Source organism: Mandrillus leucophaeus, unplaced genomic scaffold, assembly GCF_000951045.1.
Source record: "Mandrillus leucophaeus isolate KB7577 unplaced genomic scaffold, Mleu.le_1.0 Scaffold112, whole genome shotgun sequence".
Taxonomy (NCBI): Eukaryota; Metazoa; Chordata; class Mammalia; order Primates; family Cercopithecidae; genus Mandrillus; species Mandrillus leucophaeus.
Genome location: NW_012099432.1, coordinates 1,043,385 through 1,053,203, shown reverse-complemented (window position 1 = coordinate 1,053,203; position 9,819 = coordinate 1,043,385). Strand labels below are relative to the sequence as shown.

General features: G+C 56.1%; 2 protein-coding genes across 2 annotated transcripts in view; both read left to right on the top strand.

Annotated features, from left to right (window-relative positions):
- CDKN2D (cyclin-dependent kinase inhibitor 2D (p19, inhibits CDK4)) lies at positions 1 to 2,110 on the top strand (the record flags this gene model as incomplete). The annotated part of the gene is made up of 2 exons (XM_011995018.1): positions 1 to 30; positions 1,156 to 2,110. Coding segments are annotated over 2 exons (390 nt in total), but the record flags the coding sequence as incomplete, so codon positions are not given.
- Positions 2,111 to 2,539: 429 nt separating this feature from the next.
- The window catches only part of KRI1 (KRI1 homolog (S. cerevisiae)), a 13,284-nt gene continuing 6,004 nt past the window's right edge, over positions 2,540 to 9,819 (top strand). Inside the window, exons 1-14 of the mRNA XM_011994515.1 lie at positions 2,540 to 2,664; positions 2,778 to 2,851; positions 3,532 to 3,637; positions 5,143 to 5,251; positions 6,152 to 6,206; positions 6,281 to 6,330; positions 6,727 to 6,823; positions 6,911 to 6,988; positions 7,513 to 7,652; positions 8,029 to 8,155; positions 8,257 to 8,352; positions 8,438 to 8,608; positions 9,428 to 9,503; positions 9,600 to 9,688. Coding sequence (XP_011849905.1) covers positions 2,553 to 2,664; positions 2,778 to 2,851; positions 3,532 to 3,637; positions 5,143 to 5,251; positions 6,152 to 6,206; positions 6,281 to 6,330; positions 6,727 to 6,823; positions 6,911 to 6,988; positions 7,513 to 7,652; positions 8,029 to 8,155; positions 8,257 to 8,352; positions 8,438 to 8,608; positions 9,428 to 9,503; positions 9,600 to 9,688 — 1,380 coding nt within the window. The 5' untranslated portion in view covers positions 2,540 to 2,552. The remainder of the gene's footprint in view (positions 2,665 to 2,777; positions 2,852 to 3,531; positions 3,638 to 5,142; positions 5,252 to 6,151; positions 6,207 to 6,280; positions 6,331 to 6,726; positions 6,824 to 6,910; positions 6,989 to 7,512; positions 7,653 to 8,028; positions 8,156 to 8,256; positions 8,353 to 8,437; positions 8,609 to 9,427; positions 9,504 to 9,599; positions 9,689 to 9,819) is intronic.

The following is a 9,819-nucleotide window of genomic DNA, read 5'->3' as shown; positions in this document are numbered from 1 at the left end:
CTCAACCGCTTCGGCAAGACGGCGCTGCAGGTGAGGCCGGGCCGGCCCAGGTCGGGGGCGGGTTGGCTCGGCGGGGTGAGGATCGAGACCCCAGAGCCCCTCTCCTCTGGTCTCCTGGCCCTGGTGGTGACCCACTGGAAACCGGTCCTTCTTCTCTAGGCTTTCATTGTTCCCCCACGGTCCCCTTTGGAAGGTGGGTGGTGGGTGAGGCTAGGTTGTGGGGGGAGGGGAGAGCTTTTTAGCATCTTCTCTGGGAGGATTCCTGGTTCTCTGAGTGCGGAAGATTCACTTTCCCTGGGGAGGTTCTTATTCCGTGGGTGCGGGTTCAGCTCCTTTGGATACCGTTTCCATGGGGACGGCTCACGTTTCTTGGGGCTTCTATGGGAGATCCGATCTCTGGAAGGAGAGGTCCTGTCTCCAGGGGTTCCTCATTTTGTAGGGGGCTCTCTGAGACATATCTGGTTACTTGGGGGTGGGGTCTTCATTCCTAAAGATTATGCGGATCCTAGCTATAGTGTGGGGGCCCCAGTGGAGGAACAGTGTCAGATCGCAAGACATCCTTATATTCCCTGGGAGAGTTTACCGAGGAGTCTCTTTTCTCTTCTCTTATTATTGCTTTTGGAATCTCGCTTCTTGAAGGGAGCTCTCAGGTACTCTGAGGTGACATCACCATTATGCAGGAGGAGGCTAATTCCTGGAGAAGGGGGTGGGGTTCGCTTTCCTTTGACATCTCTTTTCCCTTATGAGGACTATCAATTCTTTGGGGGTAGTTCTCCATCTCTGGGGGCCCATTTCCTGGAGGGGATTTTATATTTCCTGGTGATTGCCCATATCTGGGGGCGTCTTTGGTCCCTTGCGGGAGAGTCTTAGGTTCCTTGAAAGTTTCCATGGGGGCTGTTCTCTGGGTTGAGGGGTCTCATTCTTAAGGGAGTGACCAGCTTTTGGGGGGGTCCCTATTTCCAGGAGAACTTTTTCTCTGCATCTCAAACAGTCCCCTGGGGGCTTATGCAGCTTCTCCGTTTACTAGAGGACCCCTCCTCAGGCATTTCCTGTTCCGGGGAGATGCCTCTTTCTGGATGACCCTTCTCTCTCCAGTAACCCCTTTTTTGGAACCCCCTCCCTTGAGGACCTCCTGATCCTCTGTCCCTCACACAGGTCATGATGTTTGGCAGCACCGCCATCGCCCTGGAGTTGCTGAAGCAAGGTGCCAGCCCCAATGTCCAGGACACCTCCGGCACCAGTCCAGTCCATGACGCAGCCCGCACTGGATTCCTGGACACCCTGAAGGTCCTAGTGGAGCACGGGGCTGATGTCAACGCGCCTGATGGCACCGGGGCACTTCCCATCCATCTGGCGGTGCAAGAGGGTCACACTGCTGTGGTCAGCTTTCTGGCGGCTGAATCTGATCTCCATCGCAGGGACGCCAGGGGTCTCACACCCCTGGAACTGGCACTGCAGAGAGGGGCTCAGGACCTCGTGGACATCCTGCAGGGGCACATGGTGGCCCCGCTGTGATCTGGGGTCACTCTATCCAGGAAGAGAACCCCGTGGGGTTTTGTATCAGAAGAGAGGGGAAGAAACACTTTCTCTTCTTGTTTCTCCTGCCCGCTGCCGCAGTAGGGGAGGAGCACCAGTTTGTGGCTTATAGGTGTTGGTTTTCGGGGTGTGTGGGTATTTGGGGGACGTTTCTCATTTGTTTTTCTCACTCCTTTTGGTGTGTTGGACAGAGAAGGGCTCCTGCAGGCCACAGCCACCTAAACGGTTCAGTTTTTTCTGCGCCTCAGGTTGCAGGGGCCTCAGACAAGACCCAAGGGCAGAGCGTTTAAGAGTGAAGTCATCACCTCCAGGGAGCCTAGAACCTGGTGACCTTGGCTGGCTGTGCTCAGAGACCTGAAGTGTGCACGTTGCTTCGGGCATAGGGGGTGGGGGGAGAGTCCCAAATCAGTAAGAAGGTAGAATGAGTTATTCATATTCTGTTGGAAGCTTGTTTTCCAGTCTCTTGTACAGCGTTTTAAAAGAAATGGATTCTATTTATTATGCTTTATTGGAAAAAAATGTTGTAATAATTTAATGTTTTTACCCATTAAATTAAGACTTGTGCATGATCACAGCGCGGGTGGCTTCAGATTTTTGAGTCTGGGATGGAGAGTTACACATCCCGGATGTTGATGGGGATGAAGACGGGGGTCGGGGATCGTGGATGCGGTGGGTGAGGGGAGAGAATAGTAATTCCCAGGGCGCCAGGGTGAGTGAGCTGGGTGGGGCAGCGGTTTTCGCTGTCGGAACGGAAGGGAAGCAGGAAACCGCGAGTGGAGAAAGGGCCCCCAGATGTCAGCTGGGTGCCCGGAGCACCGGGGGTGGGGCGGGTGGGCGGTGGCCGCGGCCTTCCCTGCAGGGGCGTAGCGGTGGGCGGAGACTGCGGTCATGAGGCGAAGGGGATCCCGGAAAAGCCAGGGGCGGGGTTAGGCGCGGTCCGCCTCTTTTGAAAGTGGATGCGGGTGGGACCGAGGGCGGCCCCGCCCCGTCCAGGGCGTCCTCAATGCGCGTGCGCAATGGGCCACAGAGCCGCCATGCCGGAACCGCGCGGGTCGTCGCAGCTGCGGGTGAACACGGCGTTTGCCGCGCGGTACAACCGCTACCGGGAGCGCGAGGAACTGCAGCGGCGTGAGTCCGGGGCGCATGCGCGCGGGAGCCTGCTTGCGATGGGCGGTTGGGAAGTGGGGAGTCGAGCTGGTCCAGCCGGCTGACCTGGGGGGCATCCCGTCTGTGTCCCGCAGTGAAGGATCGCTACGGGGACCGGGACAGCGGCAGCGACTCCAGCTCTGAGTCGGACTCCAGCGACGAGCGCGTGGTGCGCGTCCGCGCCCCGTCCTGGACGTGCGGAGGCGTCCAAGTCCCCCCACTGCACTCCGACCCCGATGTAGACAGGGGGGCAACCCCCGACCCCAGAGCGCCCTGCGGGAGCGTCCATCCCCCGTTCCCCATCCCATGAGGGACAGACAGCGCCCTCCCTCTCCCTAGGAGAGCCAAATCCCCCTTATTTTCTCCCCCCTGCTAACATCCACCTGCCCACTCTGATGTGTGGGGCGACTCTGTCCCCTAGGAACCCCCCTTTCCCCTTTCATCCTCGAGTCTAGCCATTTTTTAGTGTACTCCTTGCGCCACGTGGGGCGCCCAACTTCTCACATCAGCCCTGATCTTGGCCCCACTGTACGGCCTGGCCCAGCCCCTCCCCACTGTCTCCCTTGTGCCCTCGGCCCTCCTGCCCCTTGTCAAGTCCTTGTCTTCCCCAGGAATTACCTTCTCCTTGCCCCTCACCTTCCTCTACCCATATCCTGTATCTACCTGTAGCCTGCCCCAGCCCACCCCAAGAGGGCCCCTCTCTCTCCTGCTGTTTGACCGCTTGCCTCTCTTCCCCAGCCAGATCCCCGCTCCCTCCATCCTAATCCCTACTGCTGAGCTCACTTGCTGGTGCCAGGGCTCTTATTATCCCCCTTCTGAAACCTATCCCCAACCCTTTTCCCGTCCTAGGAATTTGACCCCCAGCAGGAGCGGGACTTTTACAAAACGCTCTCCTTGTTGAAGAAGAAGGACCCCCGCATTTATCAGAAAGATGCCACCTTCTATAACAGAACAGGTCCGGGGCCACTCCTGTCTAAGCCTCTCCTTCCTCAGGAACAGAATCCGGGGTCCTTTCCTGAATGGATTCAGAGAAGTGACTTGACTTCTCTGAGCCTCCTTTCCTGTCTGTAAAGTGTATCTAACGGTAGCATCGCCCCTCAGGGCTGTTTTAAGGATAGATTGGGACTTACCCAGTTTACACAATTCATCTGTTTTGACTGTTGAATGAATTGCTTCACAAGTCACAAGTCCTTAGCAGAGCCTAGGTTATTACCTGGTGGTGGGGTTAATGACTGTGTCCTTGGCACTGTTCAATTTGGGAATTGCTGACTGGATGATTTCAACTCCACCAGGCTGGGCAGGTGGTTCAAGCATCTAATCCCGGCACTTTGGGAGGCTGAGGTGGGAGGGTCAGTTGAGGCCAGGAATTTGAGACCAGTTTGGGTGACATAGCGAGACCCCATCTCTTTTTTTATTTTTTTGAAACGGAGTTTCACTCTTGTTGCCCAAGCTGGAGTGCAATGGCACGATCTGGGCTCACTGCAACTTCTGCCTCCCGGGTTCAAGCGATTCTCTTGCCTCAGCCTCCTGAGTAGCTGGGATTATGGGTGCATGCCACCATGCCCAGCTACTTTTTTGTATTTTTAGTAGAAATAGGGTTTCACCATGTTAGCCAGGCTGGTCTTGAACTCCTGACCTCAGGTAATCCACCCGCCTTGGCCTCTCAAAGTGCTAGGATTACAGGCATGAGCCACTGCACCTGGCGGCAAGACCCCATCTCTACAAAAGATTCAGAACTCAGCTGAGCATGCTGGTGTGTGCCTATCGTCCCAGGTGTTCGGGAGGCTGAAGTGGGAGGATTGCTTAAGCCCATGAGTTTGAGGCTGCAGTGAGCAGTGGGCTAGGATATTGACACTGCACTCCAGCTTGAGCAAGAGTAAGACCCCAACTCTCAAAAAAAATTAATTATAATAATTAATCAGGCTGGGCATGGTGGCTCATGCCTGTAATCCTAGCACTTTGGGAGGTTGAGGCAGGAGGATCACTTGAGGTCAGGAATTCGAGACCAGCCTGGCCAACATGGTGAAACCCCATCTCTACTAAAAATACAAAAAGTAGCTGGGCGTGGTGGTGCACACCTGTAATCCCAGCTACTCAGGAGGCTGAGGCAGGGGAATAGCTTGAACCTGGGAGGCAGAGGTTGCAGTGAGCCGACATCACGTCATGCACTGGGCAACAGAGCGAGACTCTGTCTCAAAAAATAATAATGGCTGGGTGCGGTGGCTTACGCCTGTAATCCCAGCACTTTGGGAGGCCGATGTGGGCAGAATCAAAGCAGGAATTGCAGACTGAATGACCCCAACCCCACCAGATGGTGAGAAGCACAATACTCTTAGCCGGGAATTGGTGGATTCGGGATTTGAATCCTTTGTCTAATCCTGGCCCTGTCCTGTGGGATTCTCTGCCAGGGGAAAGAAGGTGGTTGTGGGTGATGGCAGGTGTCTTTTGGTGGGTTAACAGCATCGTCGTCGGACAGCGAGGAGGAGCCAGCAGCCTCGGAGAAGCAGAAGAAAGTGCGGCCCATGTACCTGAAGGACTACGAGAGGAAGGTTATCTTGGAGAAGGCAGGGTATGGAGAAGGCCTACATCCCCACCCGCTGGTTCCCAGTCCTGTCAGGTCTATGGGGGTCTTAGGGGCAGGGAGGAAAAAAGCTGGCAACTTGGGCTGGGCGTGGTGGTTCATGCCCATAATCCTAGCACTCTGGTAGGCTGAGGCAATAGGATCGCTTGAGGACAGAAGTTTGAGATCAGCCTGGGCAACATACCCCGCCTCTACAAAAAAATTAAAAATTAGCTGGGCGTGATGATGTGTACCTGGAGTCCCAGCTACTCAGGAGGCTGAGGCGGGAGGATTGAGCCCAGGAGATGGAGGCTGCAGTGAGCTATGATCAGGCCACTACACTCCAGCCTGGGCAACAGAATAAGACCCTGTCTCAAAAAGAAAAAAGGCGGGGCATGGTGGCTTATGCCTGTAATACCAGCACCTTGGGAGGCTGAGGCGGGCAGATCACCTGAGGTCAGGAGTTTGAGACCAGCCTGGCCAACATGGCAAAAGCCTGTCTCTACTAAAAATATAAAAATCAGCCAGATGTGGTGGCGGGTGCCTGTAGTCCCAGCTACTTGGGGAGGCTGAGGCAGGAGAATCGCTTGAATCTGGGAGGTGGAGGTTGCAGTGAACCGAGATCATGCCACTGTACTCCAGCCTGAGGGATAGAGCAAGATTCTGGCTCCAAAAAAGAAATGCTGTCACCCATGATTGGAAAAGAAAAGATTTAAAAAAAAATAAATAAATAAATGAAGGCTGGAAACTCACCAGAATCGCAGGTACCCCTGAGAGCAGGGGCCTCAGTGATTCCATAGCCCTCCGATGACCCCCGCCAGCTGTTGCTTGGAATAGCCGCTCCACATGGGCACGGGGACAGGTGGGCCCTGGAAGATACATTCTGAAGACCCCACTTTTCCTTTACAGCAAATATGTCGACGAGGAGAACTCAGACGGGGAGACTTCCAATCATAGACTCCAGGTGGGCGGGGTGGAGGCTGGGGTGGGGGGCTGAGGGGCCCGGGGCTGGCCTGAGACCTATGGCCCTCTCTGCAGGAGACATCGTCGCAAAGTTATGTGGAGGAACAGAAACAGCTCAAGGAAAGGTGAGGCTGGGGGGGTGGGAATGGCCCAATGGAGGAAAGTTGAGGCTCAGGGGTTGGATAGGCATGGGTTCAAATTGAGCTCTGTCACTTTCTATGTACCTCAGTTTCCTCATCAGTTAAACGGGGTTAATAACATCACAGCACTGCTCTGAGCTTGTTGAAAGGAGAGCTCAGGGCTTAGTACATGGGATTAATTTTGGGGCAGCCGGCCGGGTGAGGTGGCTCTTGCCTGTAATCCCAGGGCTTTGAGAGGCAGAGGAGGGAGGATCACTTTAGCCCAGGAGTTCAAGACCAGCCTGGGCAACATAGTGAGACCACGGCTCTACAAAATAAATGTTGGGGCAGCAGACAGGGGCCAGCCTGCCTGTCCTGAGGCTTGTTTTCTCTCGTGGGCAGCTTCCGGGCATTTGTGGAGGACAGTGAAGACGAGGACAGCGCTGGGGAGGGCGGCTCCAGTTTGCTGCAGAAACGTGCCAAAACCAGGCAGGAGAAGGTGGGTACCGGGGCCTCACTGGACTGCTGGGGACAGGGCGGCGGGTGGTTGGGCATCTGCAGATGCTCAGTGCTCGCTTTCCCCCAGGCCCAGGAGGAGGCCGACTACATCGAGTGGCTGAAGGGACAGAAAGAGATTCGGAACCCAGAGTCCCTGAAGGAACTGGTGAGTTCTCACGCATGGTCGCTGATGGAGTAGACCGTGTGCTCTGCATCCATCCAACCTATGTACAGAAATAACCCTCTAAAGATGGGATGTGCACATCTCTTTAAATGGGGATAGGCTGGGCACCGTGATTCACACCTGTAATCCCAGTGCTTTGGGAAGTCAAAGCAGAAGGATTGCTTGAGGCCAGGAGTTTGAGATCAGCCTAGGCAACAACAGCAAAACCACTCTACAAAAAAATGAAAAAATTAGCCAGGCATGGTGGCACGCGCCTGTAGTCTCAGACACTTGGGAGGCTAAGGTGGGAGGATCTTGTGAGCCCGGGAGGTTGAGTCTGCAGTGAGCTATGATCACACCACTGTACTCTCACCTGGACGGCAGAGCAAGACCCTGTCTTGAAATAAAAAAAATAAAAAGCAAAATGGGGCTAATGTCACCTACTCCAGAGGCTGGCTGTGAGGGACCATGCCTGCCCTCCTTCCCTGTCCCTCATTGACCAGAGTCCTGTCTCCTGTCACCCCCAGACCCATCTCAAGGAATACTGGAACGACCCTGAGTTGGATGAAGGGGAGCGGTTTCTGCGGGATTACATCCTCAACAAACGCTACGAGGAGGAGGAAGATGAGGAGGAAGATGAGGAGGAAAAGGAGGAGGAAGAGGAGGGGTGAGCCACTGCCTCTCCCCAGGGCCTAGATTTTGGGTGCGCTTCCTGACGTATTCCCAGGCGGCACTGGCCAGGAGGCAGAGGGCACCGTGTGTGTATTTTTTTTCACAGAGGGTGGCAGAGTTAGTCTTCTGCAAGGCAGAGCCACAGAGTGTAGGCTCTGGAGCCAGGTGGCACTGCCACAAATCCTGGTTCTGCTTTGAGACTTCCATGCCTCAGTTTCCCCATCTGTAAAATGAGGACAATAGCAGCGTGCACCTTGTAGGGTTCTTGCGAGGATTAAATGAGTTCGTACGCTTCGCACCCAGGCGTGCAGGAAAGCGGGGCTCGACCTCGCTTGGCTGGCCCCCTGGCGTCACCACATCTTGTTCCTCAGGGTCCCCGGCCCCCCAGTCCAGCTGGCTGTGGACGACTCCTCAGACGAGGGGGAGCTGTTTCTGAAGAAACAGGAGGACTTCAAACAGAAGTACAATTTCCGTTTCGAGGAGCCGGACTCGACATCGGTGTGTGGCTGGGGCTGGGGAGGACTCGGCCCCCGGGGTCCAGGCCCAGGGAACTCCACACCATCGCTGAGGCCCTTCTGGGCTTTTCTGCTTGTCCCTAGGTCAAGACCTACCCACGCAGCATCGCGTCCTCCGTGCGCCGTAAGGATGAGCGCAGGAAGGAGAAGAGGGACGAGACTCGGGAGCGAAAGAAGAGGGTGAGTGTGGGGGCGGCCAGCTGGGGAGGACCCCCCAGCCCTGCAGGGAAGCCCATGCCCTCCCTCCCTCTGCCTGGGCCTGCAGGAGAAAGCAAAGAAGCAGGAAGAGCTCAAGCAGCTGAAGAACCTGAAGAGGAAGGAGATTCTGGCCAAGCTGGAGAAGCTGCGGAAAGTCACAGGCAATGACACGCTGGGCCTCGAGGAGGGGGACCTTGAAGACGACTTCGACCCTGCCCAGCACGACCAGCTCATGCAGGTGCGGCCCTCATCCCGGCCTACCATGACGCTGAGCTCACACAAATGTGGCTCTCACTGGGCACAGTGGCTCATGCCTGTAATCCCAGCACTTTGGGAGGCTAAGGCAGGCAGATCACAAGGTCAGGAGACAGAGACCATCCTGGCCAACATGGAGAATCCCCATCTCTAGAAGATAAAAAATTAGCCGGGGTGTGGTGGCAGGCGCCTTTAATCCTAGCTACTCAGGAGCCTGAGGCAGAGAATCGCTTGAACCTGGGAGGTGGAGGTTGTAGTGAGCCAAGATCGCACCATTGTACTCCAGCCTGGGCTACTGGGTGAGACGCCGTCTCAAAAAAAAAAAGACCTTAGCCGGGTGTGGTGGCACATGCCTGTAATCCCAGCTATTCCGGAGGCTGAGGCAGGAGAATCGTTTGAAACCAAGAGGCAGGGGTTGGCGGTGAGCCGAGATAGTGCCATTGCACTCCAGCCTGGGCAACAAGAGCGAAATTCTGTCTCAAAAAAAAAAAAAAGACCCGGGACCTGAGTAGTACACCAGGTGCTGGGCACCACAGGGGCAAAGGCCTGTAGAAAGGCTAACTGTGGATGTGTGGAAGTGAATGGCAGCTAGTACATCACAGGGTAGAGAGCAGGGCAGTTGGCAGAGGGTCCTGGACATGCAGGGTTCCCCCACCTCAGGAGCTAGGTCCTGGGAGGGCTCTGGGGAGTCCCACGAGCTGCAGGAGGAATAAAGCTGCCATGGAGGGGCTCATTGGCATCGTGGGGGCTCAGCTCCTCCGTCTCGAGTGGACCCTGGTAACCCCCAGCCCTGACCCTGCAGAAGTGCTTTGGGGACGAGTACTACGGGGCCGTGGAGGAGGAGAAGCCGCAATTTGAGGAAGAGGAAGGGCTTGAAGGTGAGATCAGCTGAGGCACCGGACTGGGGACTGGGGACTGGGCCTGAAGCCCAAGGTCCCACGCTGGCCCCACCTGTCTGTTCTCTCTGCGTCCAGATGACTGGAACTGGGACACGTGGGACGGGCCTGAGCAGGAGGGAGACTGGAGCCAGCAGGAGCTGCACTGTGAGGACCCCAACTTCAACGTAGGTGTCACGGGTTGGGGGAGTCCCAGGGGCCCTGACGGAGGGCTGGTGGGATCTGACCTGTGCCTCCTGGCAGATGGATGCTGACTACGACCCCAGCCAGCCGCGGAAAAAGCGTGAAGCCCCCTCGA